We start from the raw sequence: 26,291 nt of genomic DNA, 5'->3' as shown, positions 1-26,291 counted from the left end.
ACGGCCCGTCATGCCTGTGACGGTCCGTCCTGCCACTTCGTCACGAAGTTCAGAGAGTCGATTTCAGTACCCAAATTTCAGAATTCTAAGTGTTTTAGAATGAGACCCCCTCGACGGTCCGTCGTGCCCATGACGGTCCGTCGTGGGATCCGTCGTCTCAGCCAGTTTTTCCAGAAATAAAATCTGCTGCTCAAAACGACTAAACAGGTCGTTACAACTACACAATTAAATATTTATGTACTTTGGTCATGTTGAGTGGCACACTGGCATCATGGGTTAATATTACAGATTTGTATGTATTTTTACAATGATGATAAAAAATTCTAAACTTCTTCTTCTACTACTACTATTACTATACACATATATACTTGTGTACTTTGCTCATGTTGAGCAGCTCATTGATACCATGATTTATGTTACAGATACTGGTATGTACTCTTACAATCGTTGATTATTGTTTATGTTATTAAGGATAAAATGATACAATGTAATAATTTTTATTATTCTTTACATTATTAATATTTGATACGATGTTATCTTTTATGTAATATAATATAATTCTTTACATTATTAATATTTGATACGATGTTATCTTTTATGTAATATAATATAATTTTTAATTTTAATGATGGATATGTTTTAAGTATTATTATATAAATTCTATGATATGAAATTTCTGCATGAGGAACCCAAGGTCCTCCTACGTGGTGCCACCAAAAATCATGATTCCCTATTCATTTATTGGTTTTCAAAATTAGCTCTCCCTTTCATGAAAAGTTGTGATTTATATAAAAAGTTTTGACTTTGTGAAAAATTGAGACTTTAATGAAGAGTTGTGACTTTTAGAAAAAGTTGTGACTTTTATGAAAAGTTGCGACTTTAATGAAGAGTTGCGACTTTTATGAAGAGTTGTGACTTTTATGAAAGGTAGCGACCTTTCGGAAGGGTTGCATCTTTTCTACATAGTTGTAACCTTTCCGATAAGGTACAATAAACATTTGTTCAACTACCCTTTGTCGTCTATAAATAGATAGATTTCCTCTCATTTTCAAATAACAAAAATTATGAACTACTTTTTCTTCTTCCGCACAATTAAATATATGTGTATTTGGGTCCTGTTGAGTGGTTCACTGACATTATTTCTGATGTTACAGATCTTGATATATATTTTTATAGTCATTAACTTATACTTATGTCATTAAGGATAACTGATAAGATGTTATAATTTTTATTATTAAAGTTTTTACTACGTAATCTTGTATGTAAGATAATGTAGTATTTTAATTTTAATGACAGCTATATATAAATATTATTTTATAAATTTCATGATATTAAATTCCTGAGCGAAACACTGGTAATTTAGTAGTAATAATATAAAGTTGAATTAAATTTGTATATAAAATGATTTTTTGTATTTAAGTATTAGATTATTAAGAGAAATTTTCAATAATTTATCTCTCAGAATTTAGCGCAAGTATTACTAATAAAAATAATTAAAATTAAAATATTTTAAATAATTATATGAAAATTTTGCGGTCAAATAAAACTTGATTTTCACTATTCAAATTTCATTTAGGCTACACAAATTAAATATAGGGAATAAAGACATCTTCAATAGTCAAAGAGGCATTCTGAATAATTTGTATATTGAATATTAATAAGTTATATTACTTTAAAGAATTATATCGAAAAAATTTGATCAGTTTTTAAAATTTATTTGTAACACATAAATTAGAGGGAAAAAATACATATCGATTTCTTTGCCCTTGTTCGAATGATCAATAATTTGAAAACCATCTTCTTCTTCTTCTTCTTTTTTTTGTGAAAAACAAATAACTTTAAAATAAGAAAAAGTCTTTCATATTAAGAACACGAAAAGTAAATTCCACAAATTATGTTTCATATTAATTATACCATCTCCATTTTTCAACACACTCCATTTGCACCCAACCATCTCACACTTCCCACGATAGCAATAACATATATAGTATATTCTTACAAATGTAGCTATATGAAAAATATAGTGTGCGTAAATTTTATCCTTAATTTTTAAGAAATACTAACACTATTTTGAATTGACCTTCAACTAAAAATAAAAATATTAATAACTAGGCCAATTAGTACTCTCTTGTTGTATAAAATCAATATGATTCACATTTTTTTAAATCTGTCTGTAAAAAAAAAGATACCTTTTTAATATTTAGTATAATTTAATTTTAAAATGCTCATTTTAATATTAATGAAACAATTTATAATAAAAAATACTTTAATTTATTTTAAATCACAAATTTTATAAATCTTTTTTTACTTCTTTCTTAAATTTCATCTTAAATCAAATTACATAATATAAACAAAAAATCAAGAAAGTAACAAAGAAAGTTGAAAAAGAGCAAGCTGACTAACAAAGGTTCATGTCACTTAATTAATAGGGGCCACCTACATGTATTGGTTCTTTTGTTCAAGAATTCTTTATTTCGTCACCATTATAATTAAATGAGCGTAACGATTCAAAGTTAGTCAAGACTTAAAATAACGATATAAAGTTAGTCAAGTTTAAACGTAAACTTCAAACATGAAGCAAAAAACTAATTTTTCTTTTCGAGGACAACTAACTTAGTTTACTAAATTGTGTATAAAGTTGGTAATAGACTCCAACAAGAACAAGTTCTACCATACTTCAAGTATTTTAAAAGAATAAGTACAAAAATATAGAGTACATATAAACTAGGAGTCAATGATGAGAGTACAATTTTAAATGCATTCAACATTGCTAAAAAATTGCAAGTGGTGTTGTGCTGTCTACACTATTTTAATTTAGAAAAAAAACATAAAAATTTTCCTCAATTTGTTTGCATAATTTATTTTAACACTTTAATTTTATGGATAATTATTTGCTCCCCTTAACTCATTTTAAATAAACTTAATATTACCTTAACAGATGACGTGATAAAAAAAAAAGCAAAAAAATTGAAGGCGGATATTTTCTTTTTGAAAAAAAAGGTTCCACTATATTATAATGAAAACAAAAAACAAAAAACAAAAACCCACAACCCCATTGTTCTTCTTCTTCAAATTCCTCTACCCCTTTCTCAAAACCCCCATATCCGTGCTTGTTTCTTCTTCTTGAAACTCCCAAGTCTCACCACATCCTATCCCAACATCGACCCATCCTCTTTCTCTTCATCAAACTCTACATTCTATATATTTTTTGGCTATACAAAAATAGAAAATCACATTTAAGCCCCACATAATATTCTTTATTCTTTACTTTTGAGATTTGATTTTCCTTAACAAAATAATTATTTATTTAACTATAATGTTACTTAATCTATACCTGAATATGGATTAAGAAATGAAATAACTAAATCAACAACTAATCAAAAAAATTAGCATATCAATTTTACATAAATTTAAAATCGCCATATCGATATGAATTGATAGTTTCATCTAGTTGGGAAAAAAAATATGGTGACTGATATAAGTATTGATGGAAGTAATAGTAAATAATTACAAAATAATAAAAAATAAAAGGAATCAATCAATATTAAATTTTGAATCTTAAGAAATTGACCCAAGTGAAATGAAGAGCATAGGTGAAGAGTGAAAAATAAATTATTTAAAAGATGTGGAAAAGTAAAAAAAATAAAAAAATAATTATATGACATGTCATCAATATGAAACTGAGATTTTACTTAGTAGAGCGCGTGCACTTCACCCATAATATGAAACTGATATTGTATAGATAAGATGCAATTTAATTCACTTGAAAAAAAATTAAGGAGCAAATAATTACCTATAAAATTATAATATTAAAGCGAATTTTGCTGCCGAGACAAATTTTATGCTTTTAGTCTGTAATTCATAAAGATTTTCACCTTTTTGAATTTGGACAATGCTTGTTAACTTTGAATACCCAACATTAAATTGAGTAAAATATTTCAAATGTGATTGATTGTTGCAATGTCCAGAATTTGTTAATGGTAAACACTTATTTTATGACCTATACAAGGCACAAAATGAAAGTGCAATGTAGGTTCAAAAAAGTACAAGTCGGCTTACGCATACGCGCACACAAAAAATTCAATAAAAAGAGAACGTCTTACGATACAACAAACACTTGACTCACAGACAAGGATGAAGGATAGGAAGGAAAAAAAAGAGCACACCACAAAGCAAAAAGGTTACAAAAGGAGTGTTACTTGTGGCCTATATTTATTAACCTACTAGTAATACATAGGCCATATTTTGCTCCTCAGTCTACGAGGTATTAGCAGCCATTTCCAACTATTGTTCCCCCTTCCTTTCAACGCGATACTCACCCATCCGCCACTAAACTTACTGTTTTGACAACTCAATTGTCTTAGACCAAGCTGGCCTAGCCAAAATATCAGCAACCCAAGCGCTAACATGAGGCCTAGCATCGAACAAGCTCTTCACTTTACTCCCCGACAAGTAGTGCAAAGACGGGGCGTGGTGCAAATCAGCTAGGGTGAAACTCTCACCACCCAAATATTTCGATTCCTTGAGTCTAGATTCATACACATCAAGAAGTTTCCCGAGTTTCTCTTCGTTCTCTGCCACGACTGCATCATCAGTCACCATGCCCAACATTGGCTTAATGACAATCTCAAACCCTAGTTTTGAACCAATGGGGTCGAATTTCTGGGCTTCTACTTCCATCCATACAGACATGACTGCCATTTTCTTTGGGTCATTGGGTAAAAGTTGGTTCCCTTTGTCTGCATATGTGTGAGCTATGTATTGTGTAATAGCTCTTGACTCTGCAGTTTCCCAATAATTCATATATCAAACATCGTAAAACCAAAGAAATAAGTGTGTTTCAAGTAAATTCAATATCAATTATGTGATGATTTTCATTGAATTGAAGCAAGATTCCATAGTACTTATATCCTGAACCTCTGTTAGAAACAACCTCTCTATCTTTAGATTAACGAGAATCGAGGTCTAAATAAGGTCAAGTTGAATTTTCAAACCCTCAACCACTAAGTCAACGAGTCCCAGATTCATCCAAACCCCCCTTTGTTGAGAAATCATATTACATACGCATGATTAAAATAATTTTTTAGGTATATATAATAAATCATAAACCCATACTTTTATCAAAAATTCTGAGTCCGCCACTAGAGGAGCCACTAATTTTACGAGGTTCAAATTAATATATATATTATACATAAAAAAAAATAACAATCTCTAGCCAATCATGATCCTAAGGGAAACATACCAAAAAGCTTTAAATCTCCATCTTCAAAAGCTGGAACTTGACCAAACGGCTGCATAAATCAAACAAAATTATAAGTATATACTCTTTTTCTAAGACTCGAAATCATATGATTACAGTTACAGTGACAGTTTCTCGACTCGAATCACATAAGAGAGAGATCACAATTCTCAACTTAAACGAGATTTTCACTTTTACGCTTCACAGATCTGAAAACATCATGAAAACAGAGCACAAAAAGATAACAAAATCAAAAGCATGCACTAAGCTCCAGTTAACTACTGAACCACACGAATCTATTATACGCAACAATCTTACTGCAAAAAAAGCTAATTCTAACATTTAATAAACCGAATCGATTCGAATCGAAGCACAGTAACTGAATACTATGGAATATTGACATACATTTAGAGAAATGAATGGTTCCTTTTTGTGATCACCAGCTTGCATATTAACAGGAACAAGTTCAAAATCAAGATCTTTCTCTTTGAGTGTAGCTACGACTCTCATAACAGCAGGGGACATCATAGGGCCATGAACCTTGATCGCCATTTTTGTTTTCTAGAGAGAGAAAGTGAAAGTAGAAAATGAAATTTGTGTGTGAGATGTGAGAAAACGTGGAATAATGAGTTGAAAATATGTGGTGGAGTATAGTATATATAGATCCAATAACTAAGGGTCATTTTCGTCCACAAAATTATGAATATTATTAAATTTAATTTTACTTTTTTTTGCGTGGGGTTTAGGTTCATAATTATTTTAAATTTGCACCGTATAGAACTTTGATTTAGGGCGTGAAGCTTCATATCATTATCAATGATTTTATATACTTGATGTTTGAAGTCGAAATCTCCGATTAGATAAGAAATAACTCTATTTGTTGCATCATATATGTTGGTGGTTAAAAGAAAATTGATCTTATTTTTTATATGTAAAATATATTTAAAAATTAAAGTTGTACTTCAACAAAAATATAATTGAAATTATATTAAATTTTTGCCTACTTCCTTCTAGATGACCTAATGGAAAGAAGTGGTAGGTGGAACATGTATTTATTGAGAGTGGTTTTTTATTATTTTTCTTAAAGAAATTTGATTTGATTTCGATATTTATATTAAAGCTTGATTATTTTAAATATATATAGCTTTATTCAAGGAAAATGTTTCCTACAAAAGGATTTTTATATTTAAAATTTTTAATTAAGAGAAGAGCAGCTCGAATTCTGAATTTTATTTTATTTTTTGATGATAGAATTGAAGTCGATATAGTTATTTAATATTTCGAATTAGATGAATTTTTATTTTATTTTATAATACTCCTTAGTTAAGCCAGAGCAAAATATAAATATGAACAATATTTTTTTTAAGAAAAAAGGAAAAAAAGAAGTTGTGTTCAATTTGAGCCTTTCACACTTCCAATTGATTAAACTTGTTTACAAAGTCAATAATTTTGCGTTCACATTATTATTCTAGGAGTAAGTGCTCGATAGGGCAGGAAACTTCCAGAATATAATAAAAAATATTATGTATGAGTATACGTCACGCAAAGATGTGATCCACTACGTCCAAATATATAAAATAATAATAATAATAATAACAATCATTAATAATAATAATAATAATAACAATCATTAATAATAATAATCTTAAGAGAAAAATAGTGTTGCATAACACGTTAGATTTAAGAAAAGATCGAATTTAAGGAGATAATTTTATGATTGAAATTTATAATCAGATAAGATAAAATTATTTGAATACTAAGCGATACTTGCTTTCAATCTTAAAATCACTTTTAAAGAGGAATAAACACATATGTATATAAAGAAATATTTTTAGCTAATTATATAATATAATTTTCTCAAAGATTTTTTTTTTAGCTCCACCATGATTTTCAAGTCTCTTACAGTAGATGATATTATAAAAAGTAAATCGTACAAATATATGAATTTAAATATTAATAAACTAATAAATAAAAAAAAGTAAGAATGGTGGTTGGAACATGCGGCAAACGAATATATACAAATTATTGTTCAATTTTGACTTTACTTTTGGTTTTCTCATGAAGAATCCATATTTTACAATTTTTTCTTTCTCTAAGCATATCATAGTGATTAGTGGGGGGAAAAAATAATAAAGACATTAAAATTCATTTGAGGGTTTGAGTCACGATAAATAGAGAAAAATAAAATTGAATTTTTTTTTGGGTATTACTAATTTTTGTTATCTTTTTGCACTAAGTATGAAGGTATACGCTTCATTTTGGATAGTGGTTACATATTCTTCTATAATATATTGTATCATAATATATTTCTTTATAATATTTGGTTAAATTATGTCATTTTAGGTCGTTAAATGATGTCAACAATTTTAAATCTAAAAGAAAAGAAAGGTATATAACTAGTATAAAAAGATAGGATAAAAGAAAAAAATAATTATTAAATAATAATAAGTAAAATCAAAATGAGAAGGAAAAAGATAATAATGTGATCACACCAAATTGATCGCTACATAAATGTACTCAATTACATATCAATTTTCTAAAATGACAACTATTACTCCGATCACTTTAACTTTTCCAACTTAAACTTCGCACACCCCCTTGATAAATTATAATTAATATTAGTGTTCTCATATTAATTGACTTATAACCTTAGCCTTAGGTCTTGAGAATATTGTGTACGAAATAAATAATTAATATGGAGTATAAAACAAAAAATAATAATTATTTTTTTGATCATTTATTTTTACTAAGGACGACAAGCGATCCAATCCAGAGGGATCATATCAAAGACCCCCTTGATAAATAGGAAGAGGTATATTGGTCTTGGGCATGACAATGTGTTGATGGGCCAAAAATTTGTATAATCAGTCCACATAACAATTTATATTTGGGCCTAGATCAGTAATGGGCCACTAAATAAGAAGGAAAACAGTGGGCCTGTCCCATTTCACATGAGGAAATGACATATATATACAAGAGCAACTTTCACATATAGCAAACAAAAAATTCATATTTGTATGCTATAGCAAACTTTGCATAATTGCGCTCCATAGCAAACATAAAACTGTATAATTTGCTATACATATACAATTGTATAATTCACTGGCCTAAATTGTATAATTCGCTGGCCTATTTCACTGCAATTGTATAATTTGTTTTGCATACAGTTGAATCGAATTAAAATGTATGTATATTGCATAATTATAAGTGTATAGCAAGAAGATATATGTTTTTCTCGCTTTATACAAAAACAGAAACACAATATATACACTTCTGTTGTATAAAGCTAGAGAAAATTGTATTTCACTGCAATTGTATAACTCGCAATTGTATAATTTGTTGGACTTTTTCTCTGCAATATTTTAAGTAAAATGTTTGTAAATTGTATAATTAAGTGTATAACACAAAGATATACATTTTTGCATGTGTATATACAATTTTCTCTCGCTTTATACAAAACAGAAATAGAATTATACACTTCTGTGTATAAAGCGAGAGAGGCGAGTGAGAATGGAGAGTGGCGAGCGAGATTTTTGGGAGAGAGACGCTGGCAAATTTTAGCTAATGTTTGCTATGGAGCGCAATTAAATCAAACTCTAGCTATTCCATTTAATTTAGGTTATTAGTTTGCTATTATATACAATTTTCCCTATATACAATTGATTGTTATTATTAGCAATAAATAGCTCAACATAAATTAACATTTAATATATAATAAAAAATAAGCACAAAATTACTCAAATTATTAAATGACATTTTAATAGTTTCTTTTGTTTTCCTTGTATAACTAATATCACTAAACAATAAAAATAACGGAAAAAACAAAAATATACATATAATACGTAACCGCCTAAAAACGTAAATTAAATATTTTCATGTAGTTTTTGTCCGTTATTTGATAATAAAAAATTTAATTTTATACTTAATGAGTGTATATAGGTAGAAAAATGGTGCATTCATTCACGTAGTGTAGATATACATTTATAGCTATGTTATCCCTTTATGTATTCATTCACTTATTATATGTATACATTGCATTAAAAATATATTTAATCATGAATATCATGTATGCATATCAATGTATTTATTCTCTCAAAATTTGTATACATTCTAGATTCTTTCTTCAGAAAATGAGGATTGCCAATGAAATATAAAATGCTCAATACAAAATACACAAGTTGAATCGAATAACAATAAGAACTTAGATTGCTATAAAATTTAGAGTTATGGATGAAGAATCCACAAAATTAGAATCAGAATCTCCATTTTTATGAATAATCCTAGGATTACTTTCTTAAACATGACAATTGATACTCATAATTAAAAACTATTACGTAATTTTTTTTTACCTAAATTAGATATAACCTTCAATTTCAAAATTAAACCACCCAAAACAAACAACAATACAAGAGGGGATCAAACATAGGCTAACAATTAGGGAAGTTGACGGGTAAATATCAACAAACCATCAAGCATTTACAAGCGAAAGAGAACACTATGAAGAATGTTTTTATAAAATTCAATATGTAAAACTAATCAACAAGAAAGTAAATCATCTTTTTTTTTCTTCAAAATAATGAAGAAGATAATCAATAAATAAAAGCATGATTCAAAAGAATTGCATATGGACGGGAAAGAAGAGAAAAAAGGGAGAAAAAACCACTTCCAGATAAAAAAGGTCATCATGCTGCCACCTCTTAAAATTATTAAATTAATTTTAAAAAAATAAACTTCCCAATACGTGAGCTACTAATTGCAAAATTAAATTTAAAAAAAAAAATTTGTTAAGAAAATAAAAGGTTTCTATATGTTGCCAATTAGTAAAATGAGATGTCATGTTGTCCCATTTGTTCATTTCACATGACAGTCTGTTTGAATACCGCTATTTGAAGGAATTGGTTAAATAGTTCCTTATGTTATTAGTTAATTAATTATGTTGATTAGTAGAAAAGGTAGTTAGCTAGTAGGGTCCACAAGGTTGTTAATTAGTTAGTGCATACTAATAACGTGTAGATTGTATCTATAGAATAGCTCATTGTAAACAGAAGGTAACAATTTTTTAGATCAAATCAATGAGATCTTTTTCTTCTTTCCTCTTCTTCGGCTCATTCTTTTTTCTTCTCTAGCTCATTTTCTTTATGGTATCAGAGCAGTGAATCGAGTTTGATTCAATTGCGTGAAGTATCGATCCTGTAATTCTGCCATTGAAAACATATGGTGGAAGCAGAAGTAATGGTGAACAACGGAGAATCAATTATTGCAACTGCAGTCAGAACATAGACATTGGATGAAATCGAGAAAAAACACAATCATCCCCTGTATCTTCATCCTTCAGACACTCCTGGATGTGTTCTTACCACAGTGTAGCTCACAAGAACAGAAAATTACTCTATATATAGTAGATTTATGCTAAGAATCTTCGAGCTAAGAGCAAGTTAGGGTTTGTGTTGGGAACATGTAGACGTAGTGATTATCAAATGGAATTTGAAGAGCAGTGGGAAAAATGCAATTGTTTTGTACTTGCGTGGATTATGAATACAGTCTCCAAGGAATTATTTAGTGGATTATGTATGCAGATGATGCAGCAACTGTATGGAAGGATCTTAAAGAGCGATTTGACAAAATCGATGGATCAAGGATCTATCAACTTCACAGAGAAATCTGTACAATTCATCAAGGTGATTCAACTGTTTCTAACTATTTTACAAAATTGAGATTACTATGAGATGAGTTTGATGCATTTGTCCCTCCACCATCATGTAACTCTGATAAATCGAGGACATATGTAGATCACACAACATACTTGAGGTTATTTGCATTTTTGATGGGATTGAATGAAGTATATAGTCAAGCGAGAAGTCAGATTTTAATGATGAATCCACTGCCAAGTGTGAGCACAACTTATGCTATGATAATGGCAGATGAAAGTCAGCGTAAAACTGCAGAAACTCATTCTAGTAGAGAATCATTAGATTCAAAAGCCTTATATGCAGGAAAAGGACCCTATCAAAGAGACACAAGGAATTTTCAGCAGCAGAAGAAGAATCGGGATCAATTTTGTGATTATTGCAAGTTATAGGGACATGTTAAATTGAATTGTTACAAATTGAATGGATATCCACCCGATTGGAAGTTTAAGAAGAAGAATGGATCAGGAGTTGATTTGGGAGGAACTGGTCAGATGTAGGGATCACAGATCAATGACAAACCTCTAGCTACCCAAGTTAGATATGAGAAGGATTCTGATGTATTTGGTTTAAGAGCCTTGAGTAATGCAAGATATGAGTAGGATTCTAATAATAATGCATCTGGATCAGGAGTCTTGGGAACTCATCCTAATTTCACTCAAAGGCAATACCAAAGAATTATGCATATGCTGGAGAAAGAAGAAGGACAAGCAGCTGATAACATTGTGGCAAATGTAGCTATGCCAGGAATGAGTTCAATTACTCAAGCTTTTTTTTGAATGATGAAAAAAGAAGATGGATAATTAACTTAGGGGCTACGTGTCACATAACTTCTAAGCTAGGAAGATTAAAAAGAAGATGGATAATTGACTTAGGGGCTACGTGTCACATGACTTCTAATCTAGGAAGATTAACTCATAGTAGGAATTGCATAGGTAGAAAAGTATATCTACCAAATGGAGAGACTACTACAGTAACACATACTGGGAATTGTGACATAAACACTGGCGAAACACTAAAAAATGTCTTGGTGGTTCCAGACTTTAATTGTGATCTACTCTCTGTAACTCAAATAACCGAACAATTAAATTGCTCAGTAAATTTTTTTCCTGAGTTTGTTATTTTCCAGGACCTCTCAAATGCGAGGGTGAAGGGGATTGGTAAGGAGTTGAATGGATTATATTACTTTTCAAATCAACCAACACATGGAGAAAACACAGCAAATGAGATGTTACTGATGGCACAAGATGGAAAACTTGATAGTAGATTGTTATGGCATAACAAGTTAGATCATCCTTCTGCCAAGGTGTTGAAACAATTGCCATTATCTTCAACTGATTTAGATGATTCTTGTAATAAATGTCCTGTGTGTCCATTAGCAAAACAAACCAGATTTCCTTTCAGCTTAAGCTTTAGAAGTGCTTCTATTTTTTATTTGATTCACTTAGATGTTTGGGGACCATACAAAGTGATAACTCACAATGGTTATAGGTTCTTCTTGACAATTGTTGATGATAATTCTCGAATGACATGGGTGTATTTGCTTAAATTTAAGAGTGATGTGTTTCATATCTTACAATCATTTCTTTCATTGGTTCAAACTCTATTTAAGAAACAAGTAAAAAGGGTATGATCTGATAATGAAACTGAATTTTTCAACAAAGAATGCACTGAATTGTTTAGTAAACAAGGGATAGTTCAGGAAAGTAGTTGTCCATACACTCCACAACAAAATGGAGTGGCAGAGAGGAAACATAGACATGTTCTTGAATTATCTAGAGCACTCAGATTTCATGGACACATTCTTCTTAGGTTCTGGGGAGAATGTGTTCTTGCAGCTGTGTATTTGATAAACAGGTTGCCAACAACAATACTGAAGGAAAAGACACCTTATGAACTTTTTCATAAGGTGAAAGCTAAGCTGGATCGTTTGAAGATCTTAGGTTGTTTGTGCTATGCAACAAGATTGCCTAAAATTGACAAATTTTCCCCAAGAGCAGATGCTTGTATTTTCTTGGGCTATGCAACTGCTCAGAAAGGATACATATTATATAATTTGAGTCAGAAAAGGATGTTGATTAGTCGAGATGTTGTTTTTAAGGAAAATATATTTCCTTATGAACAGATCAGTAACAAACAGTTACCCCTATTTTCAGTTAATGATCAGACACTTCATGATGATGAGTTCCACGAAACAACTCATCAGTTCCCACATGAGGAGATATTGCCTAATATCGTACAGAACATGACCATAGTTGAAGGGAATGATCAGGTTGATCATAATGTTGCAGCAGAAGGAGGGAATTCAGTTGAAGGAAATGATCATGTTGATCATAATATTAATGTAGAAGGAGTCAATACAGAAGGAGGGATTAGACAGTCACTTAGGAGATCACATCCACTTATATGTATGAAGGACTATGTGAAGCAAGTATCAGATCCAAACCAACTTTATACAATTGGAAATTATGTCTCATATCATCATATTTCACCATCTTATGCTGCATATTTGTCCAAATTTTCCACAGAGATTGAACCAAGGAGTTATGAAGATGCAATTAAGGATCAAAGGTGGTAGATGCAATGAAAGTAGAAATCAAGGTACTGGAGGATAATGGAACTTGGAAGTTAGTAAACATGCCAACACACAAGCCTGTTATTGGATGTAAATGGGTTTTTAAGATTAAGTATCAAGCTGATGGGCAAATTGACAGATTTAAGGCACGACTGGTAATTAAAGGATATAATCAGACTGACGGAATTGATTATCAAGAGACATTTTCACCAGTGGTGAAGATGGTTACAGTTAGATCTATAATCTCATTAGCTGCTTCTGAACATTGGATTATTTACCAAATGGATGTTTACAATGGTTTCTTACAAGGTGATTTGTTTGAAGAAGTGTATATGGAATTGCATAAAGGATTTCAACCACATAGGAAGAATGTTGTTTGCAAGCTGATTAGGTCTGTTTATGGACTCAAACAAGCTTCTAGACAATGGAATGCAAAGCTCACAACTGCACTTTGTGATTCTGGATATACTCAGAGTCATCTAGATTACTCCTTATTTACTAAAAGGAGAGGATCTAAGCTGGTTATTATTTTAGTATATGTGGATGACCTGTTGATTACAGGGATGATGTTGAATTGATAGAAGAGACCAAATATGTATTACATGTTCACTTCAAGATTAAAGACTTAGGAGAGCTTAAGTATTTCTTGGGCATTGAATTTCTTAGATCAAATAAAGGGAAAATGATGAATCAAAGAAAATATTCCTTGAGTTGATATCTTAGGTAGGATTATCAGCTGCTAAACCAGCTCCTACACCACTAGAATGTAACATGAAGATGACTAGTGTGGAGTATGACCAAAGTGTTGATTTACATGATGATTTGTGTGAAGATGTAAACAGATATGAAAGACTGATTGGCAAGTTATTATACCTTACTAACATAAGGCCAGTTATAGCATTTGCAGTACAATCTTTGAGTCAGTTTATGCAGAAACCAAAGGTTTCACATTGGGATGCAACTTTAAGAGTAGTAAGATATATTAAAGGTGATCCAGGTAAGGGGTTATTGTTGAGTTCAAATCAAAAGCCTCAACTTACATGGTTCTGTGATGCAGACTGGGCAACTTGTCCAAATACAAGAAGATCTGTTACTAATTTTATTTTGAAGTTTGGTGACTCCTTGATCTCGTGGAAGTCTAAAAAACAAAATACAATTTCCAGAAGTTCTGCAGAGGCAGAGTATAGAAGTCTAGCAGCACTGACTACAGAGATAGTTTGGGTTACAAATTTGTTTCAAGAATTGGGGGTTAAATTGTTAGGACCAGCCAACATTTATTGTGACAATAAAACAGCTATACAAATTGCTGCTAATCCTGTATTCCATGAGCGTACTAAACATATTGAAATAGACTGTCATTTCATCCGATAGAAGATTCAAGCAAGATTCATCAAGACAAATTACATCCATACTAAGGAACAACAAGCAGATTTATTAACAAAAGCACTTGGAAGATCACAACATGAAGCACTTGTTGCCAAGCTTGGATTCTTGAACTTGCTCAATAGATCAAGCTTGAGGGAGAGTGAAGGAATTGGTTAAATAGTTCCTTATGTAATTAGTTAATTAATTATGTTGATTAGTAGGAAAGTTAGTTAGCTAGTAGGGTCCACAAGGTTGTTATTTAGTTAGTGCATACTAATAACGTGTAGATTGTATATATAGAATAGCTCATTGTAAACAGAAGATAACAATTTTTCAGATCAAATCAACGAGATCTTTTTCTTCTTTCTTCTTTAGCTCATTCTCTTTACTATTTATTTATATTTTAATCTTTTCACAATTATTTAAGTTGTATACATTTTTTACGAACAAGAAGTTCCATATCATTGAAGTTCAGATAGTTTTACATGTAATACATGCGATAATAGTGTGTTATTCATATTTTTTTCGAGTGATATAGCTTGTCGTATCCAAAGTGACATTACATTAAAAAAATATGATAAACAACCCATTGAAAATAACAAGAATTTGATAATTCTTATCTTTCTTTAGTTGGGTAGTACTCCCAATTGTGATTTTTTTCTGAGTAAATAAGGTTAATCGATGGCCAGAAAGAGTTAAATATTAATATTGATGCAAATATAAATCAAGTCAAAAATGGGAAGAAAAAAGAATAAGAAATGGAACTGGAATTATCTAATGGAGACAGAGGTTGAAGTTTTTTGAAAGAGTAATTTAGATGGCAACTATAGTAATAATTCTTACTTATATACTATATTTATTTTTACTTGTCATGATTTTTCTTTATTAGAGTCATTTTCACTAATTCTAAAGATAAGTTGAATTATAATACTATTTAATATTTAAAATTTAGATACTTAAAAATTATACAAAATATATTATAAGTTGCATTTCTTCTAATTTCAATATGATTAAAAAAAATTCATCTTGAGATATTGGTCAAAATTTTTGTAGTTTGACTCTCAAAAAGCAAAAACTTGACAAATACTCTCTCTGTCCTATATTAGACGAGCATTTTCTATTCTATACAGTTATTAAAAATCATTAATAGATTGATTTACGTTACTATTTTGTTCTTTGTTCATATTAATTAGCCTTTTGAAAAAAGAAATTTTGAATCTTCAAAATTTGTTGAAACTTTCAAAGGCATATTGATTGTAGGGATGAAAAAAAATAATTTATTTTATTCTAATTTATTAAGTAATCAAGTAATATGAGATAAATATTTATTGGTAAGATGTCCATCTAACATGAGAAGGAGATAGTAATATAAGGAAGGGGAGAGAGTGATTAGTTTTTTTTTTTGGGTTAATTAAAGAGATAGTAATTAACTCACTAAATCAACACCAATAATTAGTGTCAATTTTTTATTAATTTAAACAACTTTACCTGCCACATTCAAACACATGGATGCCATCTAGCTAAACCTATATAATTTATAGCCTCCCTTGTTTCTTGGAAAACAAAGTGACAATTTCCTGTCAAGACCTACTTAAGAAAGTAGGTTATCAAACTATAGTGTTTCAACTTAAAAGATTAATTAGCAAGTAATTAGAAGAGGGAAGGGGGAGGGGACCATATAATCACTAATTGATGAAGCAATATTATATACACACATAACAAAGTCTAGAAAATCATCTTTAGCATCCTTGAAAAACATACTCATATAAGAAATATTACCTAACTTTGTACCAATATCGAGAATCTGCCTGCCATTACATTTCATATAGATGCTATTTAAATTTTATATCTCTCAGCAATATCATAAAGTTTTAACTTTTGTACAACTCTGATATACATCACAAGTTTTAAACTTTTGCACGACTCCAATATAATTATTAAGGAATCAATTAATTTAACTTATATACACAAACAATATAAAAGAATACATCATTAGCACACGTCAACATGTAAATAGTTTACGCTGTCAGTATATAAAAATTAAAACGATTTGTTTAAACATAATAAAATTAGGGATGTGTGCTTATAAAGAAACAAACCCTACACATAATGGAGCAAAGTACTTATAGGTTTCTTCTTATAGAAAGAAAAGAAAAAAAAATGGTTGATAATAATATCAACATATTAAGGTCTAAATATGATAGAGAAAGCTCTAATTACAATTCAATTAGTGAAGATGGATTGATTTATAAGGAGCAAGATAGGTTGTTGCCAATAGCAAATGTTGGGAGAATTATGAAGCAAATTCTTCCACCAAATGCTAAGATTTCAAAAGAAGCCAAAGAGACTATGCAAGAATGTGTTAGTGAGTTTATTAGCTTTGTGACTGGTGAAGCATCTGATAAGTGTCACAATGAGAAGAGGAAGACTTTGAATGGTGATGATATTTGTTGGGCTTTGGGAAGTTTAGGTTTTGATGATTATGTTGAGCCATTGAAGAGGTATTTGCACAAGTATAGAGAGTTAGAAGGTGAAAGAATTAATCAAAGTAAAGGTGTTGGACTTGGAAATAATATTGAAGATCAAAGGGGAAGAGATGATGATGAATTAACACAAAGGGGATCTACAATTCCATTCAAAATCACCATCATGGATCATAAGGGGGAAAACAATTTTCTCCCTACAAGGCCTTATTAGGCTTCTTCTTCTCTTTTTTTTCTTCTTTATTTAACCGTTCAATATGTGAAATTTACTAGTCTGAGTAATTTGGATTTGCTCCATGTGAAGTCCACTAAGGGTAAACGCTATTTACCAGGAGTTTCTGGTCTAGACGAATTGTCATGAAAAAAACTTGTTTTTCTTCTATCTTTTAGGCTTCTTCTTCTCTTTTTTCTTTGGGTTTAACCATCTTGTGTGTGAAACCTACTGACCCTATTAATTTGGATTCTCGCTGCATAGGATCGGAGAAATACTTCCTCTATGGGAGGTTAGTCTATTCCTAATAAGGCTCGAACATGAGACCTTTAATACTTATTTTTAAGTTATGATATATACACTATGAAATGTTAGTCTACTTTTGTGTTTTGATGAATAATTTAACTTGCATTTCTAGTTGGTCATAATTTTGTTGATGTTGAGTTCATGTGTCCTTTCTTTTTATTGTTCATTTTCTGTATATCCTTCCTAAGCTGATAAAACTAGATGAGACATACATTAAAAGGTGTGATCTAGCTATTAATAAAATGAATAAAATTTATGAGAAATTAGGATGTCAAATTTTAGCAAAGATATAAAAGGGTTAAGTGATTTTCTTTTTCATCCGTTTAAAAATATTAATTGTCATGAGAGTTACTTGTTGCTCTTGCTGATAAGAAATATAGCACATACTAAATAAAATAATCAAAATGCACATAAGCTGACGCAGACACAAAATAAAAGTTGACAAACTAAAACAAAAGTATCAACAAGCCAACTAGGCATGTAAAATGGCATCATCAAAGTTTTCATTTTTGAAACCCTAGAATCCAGGACCACAATTTTTTATTATTCTAAAAATGCTTAGTTTGTCACTAATAAAGTCTTCATCAAAGTTTCTTTTCAAATCTTAATATTAAATTAAAAGAAGTGTTTTCACTCCCTCCAAGTGAGGATTTTGCATTCTTGGATAGATTCACAGGTGGAAAGACCAACAAAATAAATAATATTATTGAAAGGGACAAAGAAAGAAAAATTACAATGTATCTGTTGATTTCAATATTTTATTCAAATGAAACATAACTTCTGATGTTAACCATGCACGAGTACCCCTCAATCTATATTCGAAATTTCAGAGATACAATTATATTATATTAAGGTCTTATTATTCTCTGAACGTATTTTCCTGAAGATTTACAATATTTTTTTTAATATAAGACTGGCAAAATTATCTTATAAACATTTCGGTTTGCATATTAAAAGTATTTGGTGAATTCGTGTTTTATGACCTCAAAATTCCAAGAAAATCATTTTTTTTTGTCATAGAATATCTAATCATTATGTCATTTTTTCAAGTCCATTAAATTTTAAAAAATCAACAAGTATTAACACACAGATAAAGAGTCTAATACACATAAAATCACCAATAATTATGAAATTCTATTTTATGACCCCAAAATGCTAAAAATAACGTGGTGATCAATCACTACTATTAATTATAAATTAATATATTTGTTAGCACTGTTTTTGTTTTTAATGGGGAAAATTACGTAGTTAGGTAAATATATACTAGTTAATTAGTCATTACAGTTATTGTTTTAGTTAATTATCATTCTTGATCAACATTCAATGATAATTACATGGGGTGCGATTTCGAGTTTGTATAATTCTCACGTTTGTATGGTTGAAAATTGCATAACTTTTGTATAATATAATTTGTATAATTGTTTAAAGTTCAGATTTTTCTGTTTGTATAAGTTCGTTATTTCGAATTTGTACAAAAATAACTCAATTATACAAATATACATGCGGATCATAGAAATTTGTAAATTATATAAACTCATGCATGATACAAATGAAAAAATTTAAATTATAGCTATATTACGTAAATATATAAATTATAGCTATAAAATATAATTAAATTTATTATAATGACTATTTACGAAAATCCATTTTATTAATAAGGCTTTGGTGGGCTATTTGGTGAACTATATCTCATTGTAATCTTCCTATTATCCGGACCATTGTCATGTCGAGCAGTAAGCCCATAACACAAAATGTAACATTTTCTTGGTTTTATTTGACGTCTGGTTTTGATTTAGTACAAAATTTAAGAATAAATAAAAATATAATTTTAAAATATTATTATTAATTAAATACATGTAAAATATTATAAATATATTCTAATATTATTATTTTAAGTATGTTATATGAAAAATTAAAATTAATTAATTTTAATTAAAAAAAGTGATTACAATAAAACTTAGCAAGTAATAGAAGAACGAATTAAGTAACGCAATTATTTCTTTTTCTCTAAAATAAATTAATGATGTAGAGTAAGTAAACTTAGAATTTTATATTATAGTATGAATATTTATTTCAAATATTAATGTATAAAGTTTTCAATAAAAAAGTAATAATTATATTTGAGCTCAATTAAATGCACAATAATAACAATATACTCATTATAGGCATGTAGCCTTTTAAAATGGATATGCAAAGATAAAATATATCTTGTTTTTATTAAGAAGAGAGAAAATAATTCTCGATTAATTTTCAACTCAATAAAAACTGTTCATAAAAAATAATAGAAGTAAAAACTTGATAAAATGACAATTCAATAAATTAATATATATAAAAACTACATAAATAATACAACGACTATTAAATATAAACAAATAGTTGAAACAACGATGAACCTATAAACGGAGTTTAGGATTCATTTGATTTCACTAAAATATTATAATATAAAGATTTAATATATATATATATATATATATATATATATATAAATCTATATATATATATATATATATATATATAGATTTCTATTATATAGAAGAGCCATGAGAATGACGACCAATACCATATTAGTAATTTTAACATCATTTAAAAATAAAATAATAGTTATATAATTAATGTGTCAAAATGAAAATCTAGAAGAATTCATACATGTATAACTTTTGTTATGAGCCCATAAGAATATTATTGTAATTTTGTTTAAATGAAGAGTTTCTATTACTTAATTAATTTCTTACAAACAATAACAAACGTGTTTCGATATATTTTAGAAAGAAAATTTTGAACTAATTAAAATAAAATGAGTTTGAATAGTTAATTTTTTTTAGAAATACTTTAAAGGAATATTGTGTGAACATATTTTTAATATTATGTTACATAATATGATCACTGAATTCATATTTTGATTATTAAAACAGTCCTTAAAATGACGTATCAATAGTTTTTAATTAATTTGAAGAAAATATCAAATTTTGTGACTTAAAGAATGAACAATATTTGACTATCAAAAAAATAATAATTTGACAATATATCCATTGAAAGATTAAAAAATATAAAATTTTCATTTTTATATTTTCTTAATATCAAATATGATAAACTATTTAACAAAGAAAATTTAACATTCAAATCCTAATGAATATTGAAATTCAAACTAAAGAAAATGAGTAATTGAAAAATAAAGAAGAAAAAAAATTTAATAGAAAAAGATTTTGTTTAGAAATATAGAGGAAGAAAATTAAAAAAAATTAAAAAAAAAATCTGAAAAAAAGTATATTAGTTTTTTTTTTAAGGAGGGGGGGGGGGGGGTTACTTTAGAGTTTTTTTCACGACATATATTAAGTGTAGTATCAAAAAAAATTTAGAATATAACATTAGGTTAATTGTTATTATATATAGAAATAAAGTTTCTTTCATGATTGTTTTTATTTTATTTTTATGGAGACAAAAATTGTTTTTTTGATAAATATATAATATTACGATAATTGTTATTATATATAGAAAAAAAGATGCATTCTTGATTGTTTATATTATTGTGAGTTAGAAATTAATTTTTAACTATTTCTATTTGTCGAAGACAATAGTAAAATGTATCACAAAATTTATCGATAAAGTCAAATACAAAAACATCATACTTAAGATGAAGCAATAGAGATTCGAAAGATTTTAAATCAATTTTTACAAATTAATTGATTAATGATTAGTATTTTATCAGATGAAAAGTTTATGGTACAAATATCACAAAAACAAGATAAATAACATTGTGAAAAATAGCTACCACTTGTGATATATATGAATTTTATACATTCCTTGAACATGAAATGTTTTAGCTCTTATTTTAAAGCAAATCTCTATTTCGTTGCTACAAAGAATTTTTTAGAATTAACTTTCTCAAAGGTTGTAAACAACACACTTATGTTGTATGACCTTTTGAAATAAATTATAAAGTAATATATTGAAATTTTTTACTAAAGAAAAAAATAATATAAAGTATAGATATATCATATCTTTGGAGGCTAATTATATCATATTTGAGAAACTTTCTCAATTACAAAAAAATCTTGAATTTTTCATTTCTTTCGAATATATTATTTGATTTTTTAATACATTGCAAATGACATATTAGAAGAGATAAATATGTATCCAAGAGAAAATAGATCGATCCAAGAGAAAATAAAATATATCTGAGAGTGAAATAAAAATATTTTAAATTATGAATTTATCTAATTTTCTCAAATAAAATATATGAAATTATATTTTATATATATATATATATATATATATATATATATACCCCCATCTTGAACTGCTCTTTTCTGCCACCCATCTCACTTATCTTGCAGGCACGAAAAAAGCACTGTTTTTTAAAAATAAATAAAATAATAATTAAATTTAATATATATATTTACATCATTATCCTATTGTGCTTATCAAATCGAAATTTTAAAATTTAAAATTTAAATTATGATATAATGATTTTCAAATTAAAAATTATAACTAATATATTTAATAAAAAATTACAGGGTGTGTTTTTGAAAAATACTTTTCTGGAAAATAAATAGATTTTAGACTTTTTTTCTTATGTTTGGTTGGTGAGTAGGAAAAATTTTCCAAAAATGATATTTAGTGTTTGATTTATGAATGAAAAATGTTTTTGAGAGACATTTTTTATTTTTACTAGAGTAAAAAATAAGTTATGAAATTAAAAATATTTTTTAAAAATAAAATTATTATTTTTTAACGGTAGTGATGGTGATGATGAGGGTTGTGGATAGAGTAGGAGTGAATTAATAAAAATTTAAAGTTGATCGTATTTTTAGAAAACAAAATTAATTTTTTTGGAGGTTGAGGATGGATGGGGGGCTGATAGTGGATAGGAGTTTAAAAATAAAAATTTGAAGTTAAAAATATTTTAATAAAATAAAATTATTTTTTTGGAAAGGGATGGGATTGGAGGGTTGACTGGTGGGTGGGGGATCAGGGATCAGGTGAAAAAATAAAATTTTAAAATTAAAAATATTTTTTTAAAATTGACGTTTTTGTAAAAAAAAAATGTAATTTAAAATTGGAGGAAAATTTTTGAAAATATTTTCTTTAATTTTTGAAGGAAAGTCATTTTTCTTAATTTTAAAAAAATAAATTAATTTAAAAAATATTTTTCAAAATTTTTATTCTAATTAAACATAAAAAATTAAAAATATTTTTAAAAAATATTTTTCTTCGTATCAAAACGCTCCTAATTCTTATTAAATTTCTGGATAAAAATATAAAATTTATACACTATGATTTGAAACCGCCATTAAATATTCATATCAAAACACTCCTAATTCTTATTAAATTTCTGGATATAAAAATATAAAATTTATACACTATGATTTGAAACCGCCATTAAATATTATCGGCACATGAAAGCAGACAAATGTAGAATGAGTCCAAAATGCTTGAAATGATGACAAAAGATAAGTACAAACATTATTAAATCAACTCAAAATACACAAACACCTTTTTCAGAATAGCAAAATTAAAATTTATTAAAAAAATAATATAATTTATACCATTGATATATATTAATGTTTTGTAAAATAGATTGTTGGATATAAATTTGGAGCTTTAGCTATCTTTCAAAGGGCCTACTCTCTAGCCAAAAAAAATAAAAATCATACTCTGTTCTTTTGTTTTTAAGAGTTCATGGAAGGTGACATTGGTAGCTATTTTTGGTAAATCTCTTATTATTCATTGGTCTCAAAATAATTGTCATATTTTATTTATCTCAAATTTACTTGTTTAATATATATTAAAATTATTTAATTTTAACTTTTTTACATGACTTGCTTTTTAATATGCAGGCGTCTTCAAATCAAGAAAAGGGGATCATGACTACTAATTAATTAGCAAATTAAACAAAGGTTCATTTATGGATAATCAGAGTTCTAATTGTCCATCTCAAAATTTCACACAAAATCACACAAATAAACCAATTTCATCCTTCTTAGGTTCTCCAAGAATCTTTAATGGCCTTTTGACCAGAAGTTTATCTGATATCGGGACTATTCGAACAAGTCGGGATCGACTATATGATACTGAAATTATCAGTAGCCCAAATTCCCTTCTTGATGACATGCAAAATCTTAATATTGGGAATCCTTTTGGTTATGATAGAAAATCACCAAACCCCATCACTAAAAATCCTCCAACTATTAATACAACTCCAAAAATCATGCCTCGATTTCAAACAAGTCAGGATCAACTGTATGATGTTGAATGCATTGTTAACTCAAATTCAACACTTGATGGCATGCAAAATCACAATCTTGGAAGCCCTTTTGGTTATGATAGAAAACCACCAAACCCCTTCACTAAAAGACCTCCAAATAACGAACTGAAATCAGAAATTATCACGTCTCAGTTTCAAACAAGTCTTAGTTACGATAGAAAATCACAAAACCCCATCACTAAAAAGCATCCAAATAGCAAAATGGAATCAGAAAGTATTGGACTTGCTCTTATTGATCCTAAAGTAACTAGTGAAAAGTTCCATGTCCTATTTGGAGCAAAGTTAAAAATAGAAATCCCTTGTTCAATAATTGAGGTGAAAAATAATACTTGTGAGGATTTAGATGAAATGGAGAGTTCAGAGGACTACACTTGTGTGATTACTCATGGTCCTAATCCAAAAACAACTCATATATTTGATAATTGCATCATTGAGAGGTGTTGTGGAGTTAGAAAGTTTAGGGAGAATTCTTGCAAAGTTGATCATATAAAGGGCAAAGACATCTAACATGTAAGTGCGTGTATGAGAAATAAATCCTCCTTTTTCTTGTTTGTACGTTTATAATTTTTTCTAGATCGGATTTTGTTGAATCGAGGATGTATCGAAAATAACCTCTTCTAAAGTAGAGGTGAAGTCTACCTAGCTATATTCTATTATCAGTATTAGAAATGGAAGTTTTTTTCGACTGTGAATCAAAGAAAAAATTATGCTATAAGATATGACTTTTATCATTTAATTTACTACCGGACTAGCTCACTTGAAAATGCATGGTGGAACATAGAGTGTCACTGAAATAGGTGAAGGTTTTTTGATTTTGTCTATGAAAACATTACTATTACGGTAAAAAAAAAATGATTATGAGCAATGTCACTCTTGTACGTGTTTCTAAGACTGGCAAACGGACGGGATCGGGTCAACAGGACCGGTTTTATCGGTAGCCGGATCAGTATCAATTTTTTCTTACCGGATTTTCTTACCGGTACCGAATATTACCGGACCGGTTTTATCGGAAAAGTCTCCCTGTTCCGCCCGATCCATTAGCAACCGATTTGGAATCGGGTCTTACTGGTTCTTCCGTTTTTTTTAAAATTTTAATTATTTTAATTATTACATAATATTATATATTTATATTAAAACTTCAATTAAAAACTTTAAAGTTTATATAAGTTTGAAATTAAATTTATACTTTAAAGTTTATATTGAATTTAAAGTTTTATATTGAACTTAAAGTTTTTTAAACTTTATATTGAATTTAAAGTTTGAAATTAAATTTAAACTTTAAAGTTTATATTGAATTTAAAGTTTTAATATAAAATTTTATTAAAATAATTAAAAATTAAATTTATAAAATGACATGAAATAAATAGAAGAGACTATTATAAAAGAAAAAATCAAGGCGAATAGCCGTATATTTATTCAAATAAATAAATTATACAATACAAATATTAGAAAGAGAATAAGAGTACATAATTTAGGAGGAATTGAATAGTAAATTAGTAATTATTATACTAACAATTCAATTTTTTTTTAAATTCTTTTTGTAAATTTTGTATCATTTGAAAAGAAAGATTTTTTGGAATTGGCATTTGTCGTTCTTCTTCCATTGCTTCCATGTCATCATCACTATTCTCACCAAATATTTCATCTATTTGGTCTTCTATATGGCTACTTAATAGTGGTAGTTCGGTGTTTCTTCTTTTGGCATTGACCCAATCTCGAAACAACACCGATATTTCCAAACTGTCCTTTGCTAATGAATATCGATGATCTCCAATCATAAATCTCGCTGCACTAAAGGCTTGCTCCGAAGCGACCGATGATGCTTGAACCGCTAGCACATCTCAAACAATCCTAGAAAGGGTCGAAAATTATTTTTCACGATTCTTCCACCAATTTAATATTCGAGGTTGAAGTTCTCCTTCGTCACGCCTAATCTTTTCCCGTGCCTGGTTGAAATATAAATCAAAATCATTATTAGTTTCATCACTTTCAAGCTCAAGATATTCATCCATCATATCATCCGTATCGTCACTTTTAGGCTTAGAAGATGAAGGTTCAACTATTGGAATATTTTTTTCCATAACTTTATATGCATTATATAAATCTTTAACTTTTGTATAAATGCTACTTTTACATTGTTCAACACTAAGAGTTTCATCA

At 28.5% G+C, this 26,291-nt stretch overlaps 2 protein-coding genes and 1 long non-coding RNA gene across 3 annotated transcripts; 2 read left to right on the top strand and 1 right to left on the bottom strand.

Moving 5' to 3' along the window:
* Positions 1 to 3,970: 3,970 nt before the first annotated feature.
* On the bottom strand, positions 3,971 to 6,203 carry LOC101256384 (glutathione S-transferase). The gene is made up of 3 exons (XM_004240488.5): positions 5,645 to 6,203; positions 5,243 to 5,291; positions 3,971 to 4,781 (listed from the first exon to the last, which is right to left on the bottom strand). Exons 1-3 carry the CDS (start codon positions 5,789 to 5,791, stop codon positions 4,336 to 4,338), a joined length of 642 nt encoding a protein of 213 aa, XP_004240536.1. The 5' UTR covers positions 5,792 to 6,203; the 3' UTR covers positions 3,971 to 4,335.
* A 10,696-nt stretch (positions 6,204 to 16,899) lies between these two features.
* Positions 16,900 to 17,988, top strand: LOC101256092 (nuclear transcription factor Y subunit B-4-like). Its single transcript, XM_004240487.5, has one exon. The coding sequence runs from the start codon at positions 16,976 to 16,978 to the stop codon at positions 17,561 to 17,563; it is 588 nt and encodes a 195-aa protein (XP_004240535.2). The 5' UTR covers positions 16,900 to 16,975; the 3' UTR covers positions 17,564 to 17,988.
* A 5,477-nt stretch (positions 17,989 to 23,465) lies between these two features.
* On the top strand, positions 23,466 to 24,819 carry LOC104647783 (uncharacterized). The gene is made up of 2 exons (XR_011221630.1): positions 23,466 to 23,574; positions 23,704 to 24,819. It is a non-coding gene; the product is annotated as an uncharacterized lncRNA (long non-coding RNA).
* Positions 24,820 to 26,291: the final 1,472 nt, after the last annotated feature.

This window comes from Solanum lycopersicum, chromosome 6 (genome assembly GCF_036512215.1).
Source record: "Solanum lycopersicum chromosome 6, SLM_r2.1".
In the NCBI taxonomy this organism is placed as follows: domain Eukaryota; kingdom Viridiplantae; phylum Streptophyta; class Magnoliopsida; order Solanales; family Solanaceae; genus Solanum; species Solanum lycopersicum.
The sequence above is the reverse complement of the archived record's forward strand: the minus strand, read 5'-3'. Positions and strand labels throughout refer to the sequence as shown.